The 22430-nt window shown below is 54.2% G+C and overlaps 1 protein-coding gene across 1 annotated transcript in view; it reads right to left on the bottom strand.

Moving 5' to 3' along the window:
• Positions 1–22430, bottom strand: part of MUC19 (mucin 19, oligomeric) — a 134553-nt gene that overhangs the window by 13750 nt on the left and 98373 nt on the right. The window contains 26 exon segments of the mRNA XM_064491235.1: positions 1508–1561; positions 1699–1752; positions 2075–2128; positions 2282–2335; positions 2573–2620; positions 3141–3194; positions 3509–3544; positions 3970–4023; positions 4183–4236; positions 4480–4527; positions 4667–4773; positions 5212–5293; positions 5454–5507; positions 6533–6597; positions 6826–6871; positions 7370–7414; positions 7545–7598; positions 8782–8835; positions 8936–8989; positions 9471–9524; positions 9673–9726; positions 9991–10035; positions 10635–10685; positions 11667–11777; positions 12557–12743; positions 14688–14807. Of these exon segments, the coding sequence (XP_064347305.1) occupies positions 1508–1561; positions 1699–1752; positions 2075–2128; positions 2282–2335; positions 2573–2620; positions 3141–3194; positions 3509–3544; positions 3970–4023; positions 4183–4236; positions 4480–4527; positions 4667–4773; positions 5212–5293; positions 5454–5507; positions 6533–6597; positions 6826–6871; positions 7370–7414; positions 7545–7598; positions 8782–8835; positions 8936–8989; positions 9471–9524; positions 9673–9726; positions 9991–10035; positions 10635–10685; positions 11667–11777; positions 12557–12743; positions 14688–14807 (1693 nt within the window).

Genomic DNA, 22430 nt, shown 5'->3' with positions numbered 1-22430 from the left:
AGATGAATAAATTAAACATAACCTACTAACCAGGACCGGAATTTTCTGAGCCCCTGGAAACTCCAGTTGATCCTGAGGTAGTAGCAGCAAAAAGCAAGACAGAAACAGGACTGAGGACAGCACACGTCATTCTTAGTTTCAGAGAATCACATCTAAAAGCCTGGCAGTTCTGAGGTGCTATCTCACTGTGGTTTTGATTTGCATTCCCCTGATGATTAGGGCTGTTGAGCATCTTTTCACGTGCCTGTTGGCCATCTGCATTTCCCCTTTAGAAAAATGTCTATTCAGTTCTTCTGCCCATTTTTAAATAGAGTTGTTTGTTTTTTGATGTTGAGTTGTATGAGCTGTCTATATGTGTTGGATATCAATCCGTTATTGGTCATATCATTTGCAAATATTTTCCTCCATTTAGTAGGCTGTCTTTTCTATTTGTTAATGGTTTCCTTTGTTGTGCAGAAGCTTTTAAGTTTAGTTAGGTACCATGTGTTTATGTTTACTTTGATTTCCTTTGCTTTAGGAGACAAATCCAAACATAAAAAATGTTGCTGTGATTTCACCTCACAGCTGTGAGAATGGCTGTCATCAAAAAGAACACAAGTAACAAATGTTGGCAAGGATGTGGAGAAGAGGGAACCCTTGTACACTGCTGGAGGGAATGTAAATTGGTACAGCCACTGTGGAAAACAGTATGGAGGTGTCTCACAAAACTAAAAATAGAACTACCCCATGACCCAGCAATTTCACTCCTGGGCATATATCTGAAAAAAAACAAAAAAATTAACTTGAAAGGATACATGCACCCTCAATGTTCATAGCAGCATTATTTACAATTGCCAAGATATAGAAGCAACCTAAGTGTCCATCAACAGATGAATAGATGAATGGATAAAGAAGATGTGGTATATATACAAACACACACAGAGACACACACACACAGTGGAATACTACTCAGCCATAAAAAAGAATGAAATTTTCCCATTTGCAGCAACATGGGTGGACTTGTAGGGCATTACGCCAAGTGAAATAAGTCAGACAGAGAAAGATAAATACTATATGATATCACTTATATGTGGAATTTAAAAAATAAAACAAGCCAGTGAATATAACAAAAAAGAAGCAGACTCACAGATACAGAAAAATAAACTAGTGGTTACCAGTGTGTGGTGGGGAGCAATATAGGAGTAGGGGAGTGGGAGGTACAAACTATTGGGTAGAAGATAGGGTCAAGGATGTATTTTACAGCATGAGAAATATAGCCAATATTTTGTAATAACTGTAAATGAAAAATAACCTTTAAAAATTATATAAAATGTTTAAGAATATTTTTAAGGCTGGCATACAGAGAAAATCAGTCGGAAAAGCCAAGTCTGACTGACCTGACATACTGTCTCTTCAAGTGGAACATTAAACTCTGTATCAGCCAGTCTCCTCACTCATTCATCATCTAACACAAACTTAAAATAGAAAATTGTTGAGAACTCAAAGGCTGAAAGAACCAACTGCTCACCAATTGCCGTTTCAGCTCCAGTCGTAGCTCTGACTTCTGGAGAAGTTGTAGCCGCTGAGAAGAAATAGGAAAAAGATGCAGAAATTTGGGGAAATATGTAGCAATATTACTTTCTATAATATCCCTACGGGAGACATCACGTCTCTATAAAGTCCACGTAGGCAGGTTTCTTCAGCTTTCCCATGACTCACTTGTGTTGGAACTCCCAGGTCGGATGGTTGTGCCAGCAGTTCCTCCAGCGGTAACTGAAATCACAAGAGGAGAGAATCAATTTATGAAACGCCTTTTACTGGGGATTCAAACTAGGATTTGGTTTAGAACAAATTATACCAGGAATTTTCTTGCCTTAAGTGATCTATCAAGTGTGGTTTCTGTCATGCCATTTTATCACAGATACACAAAATAAAGGACAACTCACATGGGGGTAAAATAAAGGGCAATCAACATCCTGACAGTTCGTACTCAGAGAGGTTTAGGTGGAATATAATTCCCCCTGAGTTCATTACAGCCAATGTGATTAACTTCTAAGATGAAGAGAAAAGTAAGCATTTGACTGCTGGTGCTCACCTATTTTAATTCCACTCTGGGTGGTCTCCCCACTTCCCAAAGAAGTGGTGGCCCCTGCGTAAAAGGAATAAAGGAGAAGATAAGTAAATCCAGAAGGCTCATATAACTGGGCATGGTGGGGACTGCGTGTTTGGGTGGACACGCTGAAGGCAGGAGGCTACCCCATCACTGGAACTCCTCATACTTCCTGTTAGGTTGTTGCTTTACCTGTGTTAGAGCTTCCAGATGCAACCGTTGTGCCGGAGGCTACACCAGTGGTACCTGAAGTAGAAGCAGAGAAACAGAGAATCTGAATAGTGACACACTTACCATCCCGAGAAGAGCATGGCCGACAAGGCTGTCTGGGACTTGAAAGCAGAAGACCCTTCTTAAGGACGTCCTGTCAAAAGGAGGTGCATTCTCTATTTTTAAATTAGGGGCCACAATTAATATCTGAGCCTTGAAGATTTGCTTCTTAGGGTTAAATAGCAGAGATCTCTGGGCCCCTCTCACATTTACCTGTTTCACTTCCAGGGCTTGGCCTCTCAGATGTGCCAGTGGTGGCTCCTAATGAGAAGAAACAGAAACAATATTTGTGTGAATGAACTGAATTATATTCAAGGAATAAGTTCATAACATCTGAAATTCAAAATGTGATAGACCTTCACTTTCAGAGTTACTTCCATCATCTCTGCTTCCCTAATTAGACCCATACAGACATAGTGCCCCCATCTCGCACCAGGGTAATAGTTTGAGTGTCAGAAGGGGAAACCTTTCTGGATGCCTCTCTGAAGAATTACAGCATAAGGTTTACCCAGAATAAATTATATAACTTTCATAAATATATGCTTCCTCTAACAAATGCCCCCATGACAAGGCAAAGGCAGAGCATAAGTTATCAGGAACTCAAGTGTTGTCAATTCCCCTTCTTTGGTTCTGCTTCCTTCTGTGGAATTTGTAGGTTCTGGGAGTGAAAAGATAGAAAGTAGTGAGGGCTCATAGAAAGTTATAAAAAGGTGTCATGTGCTACTGTTCCAGAACTCGCCCCAAGAAAGAAATTCTAGCACTTGTTTCCTCACTGACTCACCTGTGTTGGGACTTCCAGATGAGGTGGTCCTGCCAGGGTTCACTCCAGTAGTAACTGAAAGCGAAATTCAATGGGTTCATTAGGTTAGTTTTATTCCGATAAATAAGAAGAGCATATTCTAGAACAGAATGGGGAAACTACAGAATTCTTTATTATGTGACAAGATTGTCTTCAGGGATAGCTTGTTTCAGAGTGTTTTTATTAATGTAAATTTTTTAAATGTAATTTTTTTTCTAAATGTAATGTTTCATTCCCAATAAAAATTTGCTGGGGGGAGGATGCAATGTGGGCCAGTGGCGGGGGCTCTCAGTGACAACATTCCTTTCTCTGGGATTAACGTCAGGACACAGGCATTTTCCTTTACTTACCTATTAGGATACCAGTGACTTGGCTACTTGATCCCCCTGGAAGAATAAACAACGAAGGGTTGATCGCCCACTGAATTTTCATTTGGGTAAAGTATTGATGTTATTGAAATTTTATGTTCAGGAGAAGTTCAGACATGTGACAAAGAACTCCAGTGTGATACAGTGTCATAGTAGTACAGTCTCATGGCTAAGTGGATAGACTTGGAAGCCAGACTGCCTGAGTTGAAATCTGCTGTTTCTTTGCTGTGTGACCTTGTGCAAATTAATTAGTATCTCTGAGCCATGGGATTTCTCATTTATGAAAACAGTAACACTTAACCTCACAGTTTAGGGTGAGGGAAAAGAAATCATAATTAGTCAGGCATATAACAGTGCCTGGCACATAGTTAGTGCTCAGAAGAGTTAGCTGTTATTACTACTGTAAGTGAAAAGCGGAGACGTTACGATGCTGGTGCGCTCACCTGTATTGATTCCACTTCCTGTGGTCCCATTGCCTCCAGAGGGTGTTGTAGCTTCTAAGAGAGGAAAAAGGTTAAAAAAAAAAAAAAGTAAGATGAAGAAGATTTAGCATTCTGGGAAAAGTTAAGGATAATTTTCATGATAACACCACCATGGAAAATGCTTTACGACTAGCGGTCTTCCTGTGGCGGAGTCTCTCCAGTTGGCTGGCTCACCTGTGTTCGAGCTCCCAGGTTCAAGTGTAGTGCCAAAAGCTACCCTGGTGGTGCCTACAACAAGAAGAGAAGTGGTGACTTTTCCTCTCCTGGGGGGAAGCTGATCATCTTTGGGGCTTTTTCAACTGCTTATGAATTATTTGTGTTCTCTTAAGCATAGGTTTTTTCCCCCTAAATCAAGCAAAGATGTCAATTCCTCAACATAAGGGCTCCCTTTTCTGGAATTTAATTGCAGTAAGATAAGGGTTATTCATGCTTTGTCCCTTTTTCTTCTGGCCCCTTTCCCACCATAGTCACCTAATGTGCTTCCAGTTCCTTCATTTACTGATACTCCAGTGGTAGCTCCTAGGAGGATGAAAATAGGAAACTTTTAGTGTAAAGATAGGCAGTTGTTGGCATAACCACTGCACACTTCAGTCACTTTTGTACTCAGGGAAGAACCTAATGAATCCATTTTCTATGTTCATTGTAGCTTGCTGTTTACCTGAAAAAGAACCATGCAGGACCGTCTTTCCTTCACTTAACTTCATGGTGACATCTAAAATGGCAAGTAGAAAAAGAAAGCTTTCTAGACAATTTATCACTTCTACTCTACATTTGCCGAGATCTACACATGTGAGACGAGACCATGGAAATGGAGGGACTTCAAAAATCTGCCCAAACTGATTCAAAATCAAGTAATAAAAGAAAACATTGTTGATCTGAGATGAGAGTTCCTAAAAAGCTTCTCTCCCAAGAAATTACCCTACTAAGAAATAAAAAGAGCGGGTACCCCTTGAACAATGCAGAGGTTATGGGTACCGACCATCTTCATAGTCAAAACTCCAGGCATAATTACAGTCGACCCTCTGTATTCACAATTCCTCCATATCCATGGTTCTACATCCATGGATTCAGTCAACCATAGATTGTGTGGTACCAGTAATATTTACTATTGAAAAAAAAATTCCCATAAAAATGGGCCCGTGCAGTTCAAACCCAGATTGTTCAAGGGTCAACTGTAATTTATCAACCAAAAGTCACACAGACATCTTCCCCCACTCCCAGTAATTCTCATCTATTTTCCACCCCACTGCAGAAGTTTTAATGACTCCAGTGGAAGTTGTGGCTTCTGGAAATTTAAAAAAAAAAAAAGGAAACAGATAAAGGTTGGGGATTTAGGAAGAAGGAAAAATAGACTGTGATGCTTTTACATGAGAAGATCAGTGTGAAAGGCATTTATGACACCTTATTTCCAGAAAAGATGCTTTCTTGCCAGCTAATTAAGCTACCTGTTTTGGAACTTCCAGGTGCAACAGTTGTACCTAAGGCAATAACCATGGTACCTGAAATGAGAAGGACATGGGATTATCACAGAGAATCTTCCACATCAAAGCAATCTGAGTAGAAAGTCAATACATAAAAGAAAATATTTTCAGGGTCGTATCATTCAGTGTTCTGTTGTGCACAGACAGCTCCCAGAGGCACATTCACAGACTGTTTTGTCCAGATGAGCGCCCCACGAGTGTGCCCTTTCATCAAGCCTGTCTGCTCCTAGACTGAATCATGTGTTTTTTCTCATGTATCAATTATTCCATTAGTTCAACAAATATTTATTAAGCACTGTTGAGTGCTAGAGATTCGTTAGTGAATAAAACAAATGAAGACTTTTTGATTCAAGAAGCCTAGCAACACAAAATCTTCGACTGAGAACAGAGGAAAATTTCACATTTATCTGTCTTACTTTCAGTGACTTGATGGTCTGATGTTTCAGAGGTAGCTCCCAATGGTTAAAAGTAGGAAAAAGATTCTGCATACATTATGATCTTTAATCATTCATGGAGGCAAGCAACCATTAAGCAATTTAGAATCTAAAGCTCAAGATAAAGAGCCACATGGGAGGCGAAAAAATTTCTAAGTTCATTTCAGTCATCTTCTTACATGAGATAGAACCTTCTGGGACAGTGTTAACGCCTGCTGATTCTTCAGTAACACCTATACCACCCAGAGGGTTAATCTTCCAGGGAATGACGACTCCTACCACCCTCTTCAAAAACCCACACCACAAGGCCAGGCATGGGAAACAGGCTGGTCCAGAAACCAGTTGTGGGTGTGAATCAACAGTGTGCTTGGCCCCACCCTTCTCTACAAGCTCTCTGATCCAGAGGCAAGCTCATGGCAGTTCTCAGTGGCAGTGCTAACATCTGGAAATCCTAGTCTTCACTGATCTCATCACAGTGACGCTGAGGCTTTCTAAGGAAATTTTAGCCTCTGGAAAAAGGAAGTGAGGAAAGTGGAAAGTATTTTGGGGGTACATATTCCCCCTTGAAGTTAGACAAGGGGGCGACTGCCTTTATACATATTCCATTACCAGTGCTGGAACTTGAAGATGCAATAGTTGGGTTGGAGACTACCCCACTGGTACCTGAAATCACAAGGGGAAAAGGGTTACACGTCATTTCATTTACATTAAAAGAAGGGCTAAGAAGAAAATCGTTGTTTCTTTTAAGCCATTGAAGGCCTATTCTAGGGTTCCTCCCATGTATTTGCATAACTACATTTCTTTCCAAAAAAAAAGTAACACCCTGTCTTCACAATAGAAGTTTCCTTACTCTGAATATTGGTAAATATCAGGGAGATCTTTATGTTTTCTCTTGCTTACCTGTTTGGATGCTAGAGACCTGGCTCCCTGGTACAGTGGCCTGGGCTCCTGAAGATGAGTTGAAAGAGAAAGAGAGAGTTTAGAGGGGGGAGAGAGAGATCGGGGGTGGGGGGAGGGAGAATATGCTGCTGTATATAACTCAATGATTTGGGTAAAACAGTAATATTCTGGAACTCAGAGGCTCAGACAAAGATTTCCATAGAGCAGAAATCACTCTGCACTCTACATTTATTTCAACCAATTTAAATTGCTAGAAGAAATTCACCAAAAAAGAAAAAAAGTGTGTGTGTGGGGGGGGTACTTTCTGGATTCCAGCTAATATACTGGTGATAGTTGATATACCAGTGGAGAAATCCCATCTCATCTTCAGACCTGAAGCAGTAAAGCTCAACTTGGATTTAATAGATTTTCAAAAATATTTTATCTCTCATAGAAAACCTATTTTGACTCACTTGCAATGTTCCTAAATTAAACACAAACATTCACAAGGAAAGCCTACAGAGTCCTAAACCCGATGACCCCAAATTATGGCCTCTTTATTCTCACCTGTTTGAGCTCCAGTTCTGGTTTCTTCTGTGGAAGTTGTAGCCTCTGAGGGAAGAAACAGGAGAATGATGAAGTCTGGGAATTTGGAATACTGGGAAGAGACATATTTTATTATAGAAGCCCTCAAAGGGAGAACTGAGATTAAATATGGGTCATTCCCTTCTTGTTAACTTACCTGTGTTAGAACCTCGAGATGTGATGGTTGTCCCAGACAGTTCCCTAGTGGTACCTAAAATGCAAAAAGTAAATGTAGCAACAGACTATTACCTCTCAGTTTGTCTTGCAATCATCATTGTGGCCCTAAAGCAGCAGTACCCCTTTTCTGAAGACTCTCTATGAAAAATTGGAAAGTGAACAACTTTGCAGCATTTCATTTCCCAGGTCAGCCTTGGTGGATGTGTTGCCACTGGGGCTCCCTTTCACTACATAGCAAGAGGAAGCAGGTCTTAACATCACCCTTATCTGATTCACTTCCAGGAATGTGTCCATCTGGGATGCTAGAGGTGCTCACGTGAGGGAATAAAGTATGGCTTAATCTTTACAAGTAGTAATCTTTGATGTAACTTGGAACATCTTAATAATCAGTTGCCTTCATGAAGCTTTCTAGTGGGGGGGATATAAAAATATATAATAAACACTATATTATGAGAGAGACGATAGAGTGGCAGACTGTGGGGTAAGATAAGCTGAGTAAGGAGGACTGTGTGAGGTTGGGATTTATGTAATATGCATGCATACCTTTTTTCAGGAAAAAAAAAAATCTTTGTAACCCAGAACACTGAGGACAGCCTGGCTGAGTGAGACATCTCAGGTCTTGGAATTCCCAAGATGAATAATTACCCAGGTTGGTATGGTACTATATTGTTGAAGGAGGTCTTGGAGAGGATTTGACAACAAGTTGACCCCAAAGCTGGACCCAGGCAATCAATGACTCCTTACCCCCACCGCTGACCTTGGAATGTACATTCTGACCACAGTTCCCATAGTGGGAGCCGTTTTCAAAGATGCAGCCTTGAGAGAGCAATGTATTGTTGAGACCATCAGGATGGTATATGTGACTGAACCCAGTTAAGGCCTCTACACAAACTTTTAAGATTCTGGCGGGCACATGCAGAGATCTACTCATCTTGTGGCCACCCAAGTCAAGCCTCAGTTGTAAGTTCCCTTGCTCATTAAACCCGCCACCCATGAATCTGGAGTGGTCCGTCTCTTTCTTCAGTCTCACCTTGCCCTTCCTGGATGGAGCTCAGTTTCAGATTTCACCCTGGAATCTCCTGAGTTTTTGAACCAACAAATATGACCACAGAGAAAATGTAGGTTTCTCCATCACAGGCCTTCCCATCCATCTGCTAATTGCAACAACCCAAACAGAGAAATGATACGAGACCCAGGCCTCAGGCTTAAAATCTCACCTCCTGGCAGTCCTCCCTGGGTGGTGCCACTGCCTCCTGGGGGAGTTTTGGCTTCTGAGAGAAGAAAAAAAGAGTAAAGACTGGGAGGTATGGACAGGGCATTCTGGGCTTCCATAGTCCACCCTACTGAGGGGCCACATTCAGGATTCCTGACCTGTGCTGGCACTTCCAGGTTCCAGACTTTTCCCAGAGATGCTCCCAGTTGTTCCTGAAATAAGAAGAGGATTGTGGTCAATTTGTCGCCCATCATGAAATGGGCATAAGCGCTTTTAAAAATCTATTTTTCCCATATACCAGTAAATTCATTTTTCTGGGCTTCCTAGTTTCAAGAGATTATCTATATATTTCCCATGAAACATTTCATTCCCTCAGCAAATTTACAGAGAAAGTCCTCCACCACTGAGAACCCCCTTTTAGAGTCTAGCTAGCGGAAAAAATATTTGGGGCCAAATCACCTGTATAACTAACAGAGAATGGGCTCCATGATTCCCTGATGAAAACTCATTAAAGCACAAGCAGGAAAAACTGAAGTGTCTGAACTGAATTTATTGATGTCAAATATGGAACAGTTGCTAAAATTTTGCCCAATATGCTGAATATGGAAACTCAAAGAGTTTCGATATATTTCAGACAAGACTTTTTATTGGGAAGATATTAAAATATACAATTAATGCCTTAAGAGTTCTCACCTGTGATTATTACAGCTCTTGTGGTTCCACTTTCTCCTACAGAAGTTGTAGCCTCTGAGAGGGGGGAAAATGGAATAGAGATGTTTGGAAACCATGTAAGGGCCATGGAATAGATATGGTAGTTCTCTGATACAGGATAACACTACACGAATCTCATCATAGATGGACCCATGGAAGATCCTCTGCTATTTTGTTTACTCACCTGTATTGGAACTGCCAGGGGCAACGGTTGTGCCAGGGATGACCCTAGTAGTGCCTGAAACACAAAGGGTCTGAAGTCAACCCAGTGACTTGTATTTGTCTCCTGAAGACCTGCCTCTAGAAGCAATGTGTGTTTATCTCTACTATATCATAAGACCCTTTCACTGCTTCCTGATGAGGGGAGGGTCATATGCCTTTCCTATAATCCATATCATTAAGAAAGCAATCAGAATGGTAATATTCCCAAGTTGAGGCAACTTTCCTAGACATCCCATTTATTCCAAGGCAGAGACACAAAGTGGCTTTCTCCCAGGTTTACCTGTCACACTCTCAGTTGCTTGGCCTTCTGGTCCTGCAGTGGTGCCTACCATGGGAAGGAAACCAGAAAAATATTTGAATGTGCCAAGGAAAATACTGAATATAATTATTGATTTATTTGAGCCAGAAAATCGTTATATGAGAGAGGTCTGTTCACAGTGTTTCTCTTCTTCTTGGGTGTGTAATATTCCTTGGTTGCCCCTGATATATCAGTGATGTGTATGTCATCACGGGAGAAACCCAACAGACAGATTATACACAAGCCCACCTTTAGAAAGTTACAGCTGTGAGGCTAGACTCTAGTATTTAAAGTTCTTCTATAACGTGTTAAACCTAAGGAAATCCTGAAAGCCAATGCAAACTACTCTGGAGATCACAGCTCCCAACAGGCAAGCCTATGGAGAGTCATAATTCATGGTAAACTCCAAAAGTGTGAGCAGCTCATTCTAACCAGGCCTAGAGCCAGTTTCAGGTATACCACTGCCTCCTATTAAAGTTGTGGGCTCTGAGGGAGTAAAATGATGAATGATTAGGTCTGAGGATTTGGGATATTAGGAAAAGAATTCTGCTGATTTTTTTTTTCATAACAGGTCTACTAACTATTTTATGAGCTTAAATATCAAGATTTCCTTCCTGTTAACCTACCGGCATAGGAACTTCCAGATGCGGTTGACCTAGAGGATTCTCCTGAAGTACCTAAAGTAAGAAAAACACAGGGCTCAACACAGCATCAGGTCCCTAATGAATACCAAAGGAGCTATGGAACCTTGGACCACTGGAAGACCTTTCCTGAAGATCTTTGATTCTGGAGGAGATGAACGGTCAATTACTTCCCACAACTTCCTTTCCCAAACTACCTATTCCTCATTATTGCTACTGGAGTTCCCTTTCCATAGATCCCACTGAAAGTTGAAAGGGAACCTCATGCCACCCTCACTGTTTCACATACAGACCCTGTGTTCCCTGGTGTGACAGACTGACCTGAAGGATAAAAAAGACACATGATGGGTTCATCTTTCTAAAATATGACCAATTACTTGAGCTGCTTTGATACTCAAGGATTTAAAATAAACCTCCATGACTCAAACACTCTGCTACGGTGAATTTATTTAGTCTATCCTACCTGGCTTGGAGGTCCATGAACGAGATCTAGCAGAGCAAACAAACTGAACCTTCGAACTAAGTATACATTTCATCATTTGACTAAGATTTATGAAGAAATTTTCTTTCGTGAACTATTGTTTTACGCCCTTGGATATGTCAGTGCAGAGAATATTCAAAGATCCCTCGCATAATGTAGCTTGCGTCCTAGTAGTTGGAGACTTGCTGTGAATGAAGAGCATAATAAGCAGGTAAAAGTGATAGATGTTACTAAGGGTGATGGGAATATGGCACACTGCATGAAAGAAATGGGGACTTGTAGGCATTGGCCAACCAGTAGAATGCCTTAATCACATACGGTAAAGATCTACCTCTGCAACCATGAGTAATGGGGCACCACATGAAGAGAACAGTGACCATGAAAATACAACAAACACAGGTTTGTGACTCTCACATTCAGGATACGTGGAGAGAACTCAGGACCCTTTCCATTCTCTAAATTTATGATAAGAAGTTAACGATTTTAACACAAAAAAAGATGTATAAAAATATAAGACTGAGAAAAAAAAGGCTAACCTCTTGAAACATCTATTTCAGTAGTGACAATTCTTTCCCTGTTAGACGCTCCGCTCAGCCCGCCGGCTGAGACAGTTGTCCCCGCGGCTCCAGCTGGCACTCCCGCTGTCCCTGATACGACTCCAGAGGACGGCTGAGTGGCCCTCGAACCGACACCCGAGGCGCTCGTTGCTCCTGACCCTACGGCAGAGACTGGCGTGGTCCCAGCCGCTCCAGACGGTGAGCCACTTGTCCTCGCTCCTTCCTCACCTGCAGGTCCGCTTGTTCCCGACCCTGCAGCAACGGTGGTCGCTGCTCCTCCAGATGATGGGGCAGCTGCCCCCGAGCCTGTGACAGCTGGCGCAGCTGTCCCAGAGGCCCCCGCTCCCCTGGTCCCGGTAGCAGCACCTGGCGACCCAGCGGTGGACGAGCCTCCCTCTCCCGGTCCTGTGGCCCGTGATTCTCCTCCAGCGGCTGGTCCAGTGGTCCCTGCGCCTGCCACGGAGACCCGAGTCGTTGCTGGCAGTCCAGCTGATGACACCGTTGCCCCTGGTACTGCAGACGATGCTCCCGTCCTCCCTGGTACGCCGGGCGACGCTTCAGTGGCCCGGGAGCCTGCGCCGGGGACTCCAGCTGTTCCTGTCACTTCACCTCCTGCTCCGGTGGTTCCTACCGCTTCAGCGGACGTTCCTCCCGGTGCCCCGGATGCCGCTGCAGGCGACGGTCCGCTTGTGCCTGAGCCTAAGGCGGAGGCGCTGGTCGCTCCGCTCAGCCCGCCGGCTGAGACAGTTGTCCCCGCGGCTCCAGCTGGCACTCCCGCTGTCCCTGATACGACTCCAGAGGACGGCTGAGTGGCCCTCGAACCGACACCCGAGGCGCTCGTTGCTCCTGACCCTACGGCAGAGACTGGCGTGGTCCCAGCCGCTCTGAGCGCGGCACTTGTCCTCGCTCCTTCCTCACCTGCAGGTCCGCTTGTTCCCGACCCTGCAGCAACGGTGGTCGCTGCTCCTCCAGATGATGGGGCCAGCTGCCCCGAGCCTGTGACAGCTGGGCGCAGCTGTCCCAGAGGCCCCGCTCCCCTGGTCCCGGTAGCAGCACCTGCGACCCAGCGGTGGACGAGCCTCCCTCTCCCGGTCCTGTGGCCCGTGATTCTCCTCCAGCGGCTGGTCCAGTGGTCCCTGCGCCTGCCACGGAGACCCGAGTCGTTGCTGGCAGTCCAGCTGATGACACCGTTGCCCCTGGTACTGCAGGACGATGCTCCCGTCCTCCCTGGTACGCCGGGCGACGCTTCAGTGGCCCGGGAGCCTGCGCCGGGGACTCCAGCTGTTCCTGTCACTTTCACCTCCTGCTCCGGTGGTTCCTACCGCTTCAGCGGACGTTCCTCCCGGTGCCCGGATGCCGCTGCAGGCGACGGTCCGCTTGTGCCCTGAGCCTAAGGCGGAGGCGCTGGTCGCTCCGCTCAGCCCGCCGGCTGAGACAGTTGTCCCCGCGGCTCCAGCTGGCACTCCCGCTGTCCCTGATACGACTCCAGAGGACGGCTGAGTGGCCCTCGAACCGACACCCGAGGCGCTCGTTGCTCCTGACCCTACGGCAGAGACTGGCGTGGTCCCAGCCGCTCCAGACGGTGAGCCACTTGTCCTCGCTCCTTCCTCACCTGCAGGTCCGCTTGTTCCCGACCCTGCAGCAACGGTGGTCGCTGCTCCTCCAGATGATGGGGCAGCTGCCCCCGAGCCTGTGACAGCTGGCGCAGCTGTCCCAGAGGCCCCCGCTCCCCTGGTCCCGGTAGCAGCACCTGGCGACCCAGCGGTGGACGAGCCTCCCTCTCCCCGGTCCTGTGGCCCGTGATTCTCCTCCAGCGGCTGGTCCAGTGGTCCCTGCGCCTGCCACGGAGACCCGAGTCGTTGCTGGCAGTCCAGCTGATGACACCGTTGCCCCTGGTACTGCAGACGATGCTCCCGTCCTCCCTGGTACGCCGGGCGACGCTTCAGTGGCCCGGGAGCCTGCGCCGGGGACTCCAGCTGTTCCTGTCACTTCACCTCCTGCTCCGGTGGTTCCTACCGCTTCAGCGGACGTTCCTCCCGGTGCCCCGGATGCCGCTGCAGGCGACGGTCCGCTTGTGCCTGAGCCTAAGGCGGAGGCGCTGGTCGCTCCGCTCAGCCGCCGGCTGAGACAGTTGTCCCCGCGGCTCCAGCCTGGCACTCCCGCTGTCCCTGATACGACTCCAGAGGACGGCTGAGTGGCCCTCGAACCGACACCCGAGGCGCTCGTTGCTCCTGACCCTACGGCAGAGACTGGCGTGGTCCCAGCCGCTCCAGACGGTGAGCCACTTGTCCTCGCTCCTTCCTCACCTGCAGGTCCGCTTGTTCCCGACCCTGCAGCAACGGTGGTCGCTGCTCCTCCAGATGATGGGGCAGCTGCCCCCGAGCCTGTGACAGCTGGCGCAGCTGTCCCAGAGGCCCCCGCTCCCCTGGTCCCGGTAGCAGCACCTGGCGACCCAGCGGTGGACGAGCCTCCCTCTCCCGGTCCTGTGGCCCGTGATCTCCTCCAGCGGCTGGTCCAGTGGTCCCTGCGCCTGCCACGGAGACCCGAGTCGTTGCTGCAGTCCAGCTGATGACACCGTTGCCCCTGGTACTGCAGACGATGCTCCCCGTCCTCCCTGGTACGCCGAGGCGACGCTTCAGTGGCCCGGGGAGCCTGCGCCGGGGACTCCAGCTGTTCCTGTCACTTCACCTCCTGCTCCGGTGGTTCCTACCGCTTCAGCGGACGTTCCTCCCGGTGCCCCGGATGCCGCTGCAGGCGACGGTCCGCTTGTGCCTGAGCCTAAGGCGGAGGCGCTGGTCGCTCCGCTCAGCCCGCCGGCTGAGACAGTTGTCCCCGCGGCTCCAGCTGGCACTCCCGCTGTCCCTGATACGACTCCAGAGGACGGCTGAGTGGCCCTCGAACCGACACCCGAGGCGCTCGTTGCTCCTGACCCTACGGCAGAGACTGGCGTGGTCCCAGCCGCTCCAGACGGTGAGCCACTTGTCCTCGCTCCTTCCTCACCTGCAGGTCCGCTTGTTCCCGACCCTGCAGCAACGGTGGTCGCTGCTCCTCCAGATGAATGGGCAGCTGCCCCCCGAGCCTGTGACAGCTGGCGCAGCTGTCCCAGAGGCCCCCGCTCCCCTGGTCCCGGTAGCAGCACCTGGCGACCCAGCGGTGGACGAGCCTCCCTCTCCCGGCTCCTGTGGCCCGTGATTCTCCTCCAGCGGCTGGTCCAGTGGTCCCTGCGCCTGCCACGGAGACCCGAGTCGTTGCTGCAGTCCAGCTGATGACACCGTTGCCCCTGGTACTGCAGACGATGCTCCCGTCCTCCCTGGTACGCCGGGCGACGCTTCAGTGGCCCGGGAGCCTGCGCCGGGGACTCCAGCTGTTCCTGTCACTTCACCTCCTGCTCCGGTGGTTCCTACCGCTTCAGCGGACGTTCCTCCCGGTGCCCCGGATGCCGCTGCAGGCGACGGTCCGCTTGTGCCTGAGCCTAAGGCGGAGGCGCTGGTCGCTCCGCTCAGCCCGCCGGCTGAGACAGTTGTCCCCGCGGACTCCAGCTGGCACTCCCGCTGTCCCTGATACGACTCCAGAGGACGGCTGAGTGGCCCTCGAACCGACACCCGAGGCGCTCGTTGCTCCTGACCCTACGGCAGAGACTGGCGTGGTCCCAGCCGCTCCAGACGGTGAGCCACTTGTCCTCGCTCCTTCCTCACCTGCAGGTCCGCTTGTTCCCGACCCCTGCAGCAACGGTGGTCGCTGCTCCTCCAGATGATGGGGCAGCTGCCCCCGAGCCTGTGACAGCTGGCGCAGCTGTCCCAGAGGCCCCCGCTCCCCTGGTCCCGGTAGCAGCACCTGGCGACCCAGCGGTGGACGAGCCTCCCTCTCCCGGTCCTGTGGCCCGTGATTCTCCTCCAGCGGCTGGTCCAGTGGTCCCTGCGCCTGCCACGGAGACCCGAGTCGTTGCTGGCAGTCCAGCTGATGACACCGTTGCCCCTGGTACTGCAGACGATGCTCCCGTCCTCCCTGGTACGCCGGGCGACGCTTCAGTGGCCCGGGAGCCTGCGCCGGGGACTCCAGCTGTTCCTGTCACTTCACCTCCTGCTCCGGTGGTTCCTACCGCTTCAGCGGACGTTCCTCCCGGTGCCCCGGATGCCGCTGCAGGCGACGGTCCGCTTGTGCCTGAGCCTAAGGCGGAGGCGCTGGTCGCTCCGCTCAGCCCGCCGGCTGAGACAGTTGTCCCGCGGCTCCAGCTGGCACTCCCGCTGTCCCCTGATACGACTCCAGAGGACGGCTGAGTGGCCCTCGAACCGACACCCGAGGCGCTCGTTGCTCCTGACCCTACGGCAGAGACTGGCGTGGTCCCAGCCGCTCCAGACGGTGAGCCACTTGTCCTCGCTCCTTCCTCACCTGCAGGTCCGCTTGTTCCCGACCCTGCAGCAACGGTGGTCGCTGCTCCTCCAGATGATGGGGCAGCTGCCCCCGAGCCTGTGACAGCTGGCGCAGCTGTCCCAGAGGCCCCCGCTCCCCTGGTCCCGGTAGCAGCACCTGGCGACCCAGCGGTGGACGAGCCTCCCTCTCCCGGTCCTGTGGCCCGTGATTCTCCTCCAGCGGCTGGTCCAGTGGTCCCTGCGCCTGCCACGGAGACCCGAGTCGTTGCTGGCAGTCCAGCTGATGACACCGTTGCCCCTGGTACTGCAGACGATGCTCCCGTCCTCCCTGGTACGCCGGGCGACGCTTCAGTGGCCCGGGAGCCTGCGCCGGGGACTCCAGCTGTTCCTGTCACTTCACCTCCTGCTCGGTGGTTCCTACCGCTTCAGCGGACGTTCCTCCCGGTGCCCCGGATGCCGCTGCAGGCGACGGTCCGCTTGTGCCTGAGCCTAAGGCGGAGGCGCTGGTCGCTCCGCTCAGCCCGCGGCTGAGACAGTTGTCCCCCGCGGCTCCAGCTGGCACTCCCGCTGTCCCTGATACGACTCCAGAGGACGGCTGAGTGGCCCTCGAACCGACACCCGAGGCGCTCGTTGCTCCTGACCCTACGGCAGAGACTGGCGTGGTCCCAGCCGCTCCAGACGGTGAGCCACTTGTCCTCGCTCCTTCCTCACCTGCAGGTCCGCTTGTTCCCGACCCTGCAGCAACGGTGGTCGCTGCTCCTCCAGATGATGGGGGCAGCTGCCCCCGAGCCTGTGACAGCTGGCGCAGCTGTCCCAGAGGCCCCCGCTCCCCTGGTCCGGTAGCAGCACCTGGCGACCCAGCGGTGGACCGAGCCTCCCTCTCCCGGTCCTGTGGCCCGTGATTCTCCTCCAGCGGCTGGTCCAGTGGTCCCTGCGCCTGCCACGGAGACCCGAGTCGTTGCTGGCAGTCCAGCTGATGACACCGTTGCCCCTGGTACTGCAGACGATGCTCCCGTCCTCCCTGGTACGCCGGGCGACGCTTCAGTGGCCCGGGAGCCTGCGCCGGGGACTCCAGCTGTTCCTGTCACTTCACCTCCTGCTCCGGTGGTTCCTACCGCTTCAGCGGACGTTCCTCCCCGGTGCCCCGGATGCCGCTGCAGGCGACGGTCCGCTTGTGCCTGAGCCTAAGGCGGAGGCGCTGGTCGCTCCGCTCAGCCCGCCGGCTGAGACAGTTGTCCCCGCGGCTCCAGCTGGCACTCCCGCTGTCCCTGATACGACTCCAGAGGACGGCTGAGTGGCCCTCGAACCGACACCCGAGGCGCTCGTTGCTCCTGACCCTACGGCAGAGACTGGCGTGGTCCCAGCCGCTCCAGACGGTGAGCCACTTGTCCTCGCTCCTTCCTCACCTGCAGGTCCGCTTGTTCCCGACCCTGCAGCAACGGTGGTCGCTGCTCCTCCAGATGATGGGGCAGCTGCCCCCGAGCCTGTGACAGCTGGCGCAGCTGTCCCAGAGGCCCCCGCTCCCCTGGTCCCGGTAGCAGCACCTGGCGACCCAGCGGTGGACGAGCCTCCCTCTCCCGGTCCTGTGGCCCGTGATTCTCCTCCAGCGGCTGGTCCAGTGGTCCCTGCGCCTGCCACGGAGACCCGAGTCGTTGCTGGCAGTCCAGCTGATGACACCGTTGCCCCTGGTACTGCAGACGATGCTCCCGTCCTCCCTGGTACGCCGGGCGACGCTTCAGTGGCCCGGGAGCCTGCGCCGGGGACTCCAGCTGTTCCTGTCACTTCACCTCCTGCTCCGGTGGTTCCTACCGCTTCAGCGGACGTTCCTCCCGGTGCCCCGGATGCCGCTGCAGGCGACGGTCCGCTTGTGCCTGAGCCTAAGGCGGAGGCGCTGGTCGCTCCGCTCAGCCCGCCGGCTGAGACAGTTGTCCCCGCGGCTCCAGCTGGCACTCCCGCTGTCCCTGATACGACTCCAGAGGACGGCTGAGTGGCCCTCGAACCGACACCCGAGGCGCTCGTTGCTCCTGACCCTACGGCAGAGACTGGCGTGGTCCCAGCCGCTCCAGACGGTGAGCCACTTGTCCTCGCTCCTTCCTCACCTGCAGGTCCGCTTGTTCCCGACCCTGCAGCAACGGTGGTCGCTGCTCCTCCAGATGATGGGGCAGCTGCCCCCGAGCCTGTGACAGCTGGCGCAGCTGTCCCAGAGGCCCCCGCTCCCCTGGTCCCGGTAGCAGCACCTGGCGACCCAGCGGTGGACGAGCCTCCCTCTCCCGGTCCTGTGGCCCGTGATTCTCCTCCAGCGGCTGGTCCAGTGGTCCCTGCGCCTGCCACGGAGACCCGAGTCGTTGCTGGCAGTCCAGCTGATGACACCGTTGCCCCTGGTACTGCAGACGATGCTCCCGTCCTCCCTGGTACGCCGGGCGACGCTTCAGTGGCCCGGGAGCCTGCGCCGGGGACTCCAGCTGTTCCTGTCACTTCACCTCCTGCTCCGGTGGTTCCTACCGCTTCAGCGGACGTTCCTCCCGGTGCCCCGGATGCCGCTGCAGGCGACGGTCCGCTTGTGCCTGAGCCTAAGGCGGAGGCGCTGGTCGCTCCGCTCAGCCCGCCGGCTGAGACAGTTGTCCCCGCGGCTCCAGCTGGCACTCCCGCTGTCCCTGATACGACTCCAGAGGACGGCTGAGTGGCCCTCGAACCGACACCCGAGGCGCTCGTTGCTCCTGACCCTACGGCAGAGACTGGCGTGGTCCCAGCCGCTCCAGACGGTGAGCCACTTGTCCTCGCTCCTTCCTCACCTGCAGGTCCGCTTGTTCCCGACCCTGCAGCAACGGTGGTCGCTGCTCCTCCAGATGATGGGGCAGCTGCCCCCGAGCCTGTGACAGCTGGCGCAGCTGTCCCAGAGGCCCCCGCTCCCCTGGTCCCGGTAGCAGCACCTGGCGACCCAGCGGTGGACGAGCCTCCCTCTCCCGGTCCTGTGGCCCGTGATTCTCCTCCAGCGGCTGGTCCAGTGGTCCCTGCGCCTGCCACGGAGACCCGAGTCGTTGCTGGCAGTCCAGCTGATGACACCGTTGCCCCTGGTACTGCAGACGATGCTCCCGTCCTCCCTGGTACGCCGGGCGACGCTTCAGTGGCCCGGGAGCCTGCGCCGGGGACTCCAGCTGTTCCTGTCACTTCACCTCCTGCTCCGGTGGTTCCTACCGCTTCAGCGGACGTTCCTCCCGGTGCCCCGGATGCCGCTGCAGGCGACGGTCCGCTTGTGCCTGAGCCTAAGGCGGAGGCGCTGGTCGCTCCGCTCAGCCCGCCGGCTGAGACAGTTGTCCCCGCGGCTCCAGCTGGCACTCCCGCTGTCCCTGATACGACTCCAGAGGACGGCTGAGTGGCCCTCGAACCGACACCCGAGGCGCTCGTTGCTCCTGACCCTACGGCAGAGACTGGCGTGGTCCCAGCCGCTCCAGACGGTGAGCCACTTGTCCTCGCTCCTTCCTCACCTGCAGGTCCGCTTGTTCCCGACCCTGCAGCAACGGTGGTCGCTGCTCCTCCAGATGATGGGGCAGCTGCCCCCGAGCCTGTGACAGCTGGCGCAGCTGTCCCAGAGGCCCCCGCTCCCCTGGTCCCGGTAGCAGCACCTGGCGACCCAGCGGTGGACGAGCCTCCCTCTCCCGGTCCTGTGGCCCGTGATTCTCCTCCAGCGGCTGGTCCAGTGGTCCCTGCGCCTGCCACGGAGACCCGAGTCGTTGCTGGCAGTCCAGCTGATGACACCGTTGCCCCTGGTACTGCAGACGATGCTCCCGTCCTCCCTGGTACGCCGGGCGACGCTTCAGTGGCCCGGGAGCCTGCGCCGGGGACTCCAGCTGTTCCTGTCACTTCACCTCCTGCTCCGGTGGTTCCTACCGCTTCAGCGGACGTTCCTCCCGGTGCCCCGGATGCCGCTGCAGGCGACGGTCCGCTTGTGCCTGAGCCTAAGGCGGAGGCGCTGGTCGCTCCGCTCAGCCCGCCGGCTGAGACAGTTGTCCCCGCGGCTCCAGCTGGCACTCCCGCTGTCCCTGATACGACTCCAGAGGACGGCTGAGTGGCCCTCGAACCGACACCCGAGGCGCTCGTTGCTCCTGACCCTACGGCAGAGACTGGCGTGGTCCCAGCCGCTCCAGACGGTGAGCCACTTGTCCTCGCTCCTTCCTCACCTGCAGGTCCGCTTGTTCCCGACCCTGCAGCAACGGTGGTCGCTGCTCCTCCAGATGATGGGGCAGCTGCCCCCGAGCCTGTGACAGCTGGCGCAGCTGTCCCAGAGGCCCCCGCTCCCCTGGTCCCGGTAGCAGCACCTGGCGACCCAGCGGTGGACGAGCCTCCCTCTCCCGGTCCTGTGGCCCGTGATTCTCCTCCAGCGGCTGGTCCAGTGGTCCCTGCGCCTGCCACGGAGACCCGAGTCGTTGCTGGCAGTCCAGCTGATGACACCGTTGCCCCTGGTACTGCAGACGATGCTCCCGTCCTCCCTGGTACGCCGGGCGACGCTTCAGTGGCCCGGGAGCCTGCGCCGGGGACTCCAGCTGTTCCTGTCACTTCACCTCCTGCTCCGGTGGTTCCTACCGCTTCAGCGGACGTTCCTCCCGGTGCCCCGGATGCCGCTGCAGGCGACGGTCCGCTTGTGCCTGAGCCTAAGGCGGAGGCGCTGGTCGCTCCGCTCAGCCCGCCGGCTGAGACAGTTGTCCCCGCGGCTCCAGCTGGCACTCCCGCTGTCCCTGATACGACTCCAGAGGACGGCTGAGTGGCCCTCGAACCGACACCCGAGGCGCTCGTTGCTCCTGACCCTACGGCAGAGACTGGCGTGGTCCCAGCCGCTCCAGACGGTGAGCCACTTGTCCTCGCTCCTTCCTCACCTGCAGGTCCGCTTGTTCCCGACCCTGCAGCAACGGTGGTCGCTGCTCCTCCAGATGATGGGGCAGCTGCCCCCGAGCCTGTGACAGCTGGCGCAGCTGTCCCAGAGGCCCCCGCTCCCCTGGTCCCGGTAGCAGCACCTGGCGACCCAGCGGTGGACGAGCCTCCCTCTCCCGGTCCTGTGGCCCGTGATTCTCCTCCAGCGGCTGGTCCAGTGGTCCCTGCGCCTGCCACGGAGACCCGAGTCGTTGCTGGCAGTCCAGCTGATGACACCGTTGCCCCTGGTACTGCAGACGATGCTCCCGTCCTCCCTGGTACGCCGGGCGACGCTTCAGTGGCCCGGGAGCCTGCGCCGGGGACTCCAGCTGTTCCTGTCACTTCACCTCCTGCTCCGGTGGTTCCTACCGCTTCAGCGGACGTTCCTCCCGGTGCCCCGGATGCCGCTGCAGGCGACGGTCCGCTTGTGCCTGAGCCTAAGGCGGAGGCGCTGGTCGCTCCGCTCAGCCCGCCGGCTGAGACAGTTGTCCCCGCGGCTCCAGCTGGCACTCCCGCTGTCCCTGATACGACTCCAGAGGACGGCTGAGTGGCCCTCGAACCGACACCCGAGGCGCTCGTTGCTCCTGACCCTACGGCAGAGACTGGCGTGGTCCCAGCCGCTCCAGACGGTGAGCCACTTGTCCTCGCTCCTTCCTCACCTGCAGGTCCGCTTGTTCCCGACCCTGCAGCAACGGTGGTCGCTGCTCCTCCAGATGATGGGGCAGCTGCCCCCGAGCCTGTGACAGCTGGCGCAGCTGTCCCAGAGGCCCCCGCTCCCCTGGTCCCGGTAGCAGCACCTGGCGACCCAGCGGTGGACGAGCCTCCCTCTCCCGGTCCTGTGGCCCGTGATTCTCCTCCAGCGGCTGGTCCAGTGGTCCCTGCGCCTGCCACGGAGACCCGAGTCGTTGCTGGCAGTCCAGCTGATGACACCGTTGCCCCTGGTACTGCAGACGATGCTCCCGTCCTCCCTGGTACGCCGGGCGACGCTTCAGTGGCCCGGGAGCCTGCGCCGGGGACTCCAGCTGTTCCTGTCACTTCACCTCCTGCTCCGGTGGTTCCTACCGCTTCAGCGGACGTTCCTCCCCGGTGCCCCGGATGCCGCTGCAGGCGACGGTCCGCTTGTGCCTGAGCCTAAGGCGGAGGCGCTGGTCGCTCCGCTCAGCCCGCCGGCTGAGACAGTTGTCCCCGCGGCTCCAGCTGGCACTCCCGCTGTCCCTGATACGACTCCAGAGGACGGCTGAGTGGCCCTCGAACCGACACCCGAGGCGCTCGTTGCTCCTGACCCTACGGCAGAGACTGGCGTGGTCCCAGCCGCTCCAGACGGTGAGCCACTTGTCCTCGCTCCTTCCTCACCTGCAGGTCCGCTTGTTCCCGACCCTGCAGCAACGGTGGTCGCTGCTCCTCCAGATGATGGGGCAGCTGCCCCCGAGCCTGTGACAGCTGGCGCAGCTGTCCCAGAGGCCCCCGC

Source organism: Camelus dromedarius, chromosome 11, assembly GCF_036321535.1.
Source record: "Camelus dromedarius isolate mCamDro1 chromosome 11, mCamDro1.pat, whole genome shotgun sequence".
Classification (NCBI taxonomy): Eukaryota; Metazoa; Chordata; class Mammalia; order Artiodactyla; family Camelidae; genus Camelus; species Camelus dromedarius.
Note: the sequence above shows the minus strand (reverse complement) of the source record. Positions and strands in the feature narration are given on the sequence as shown.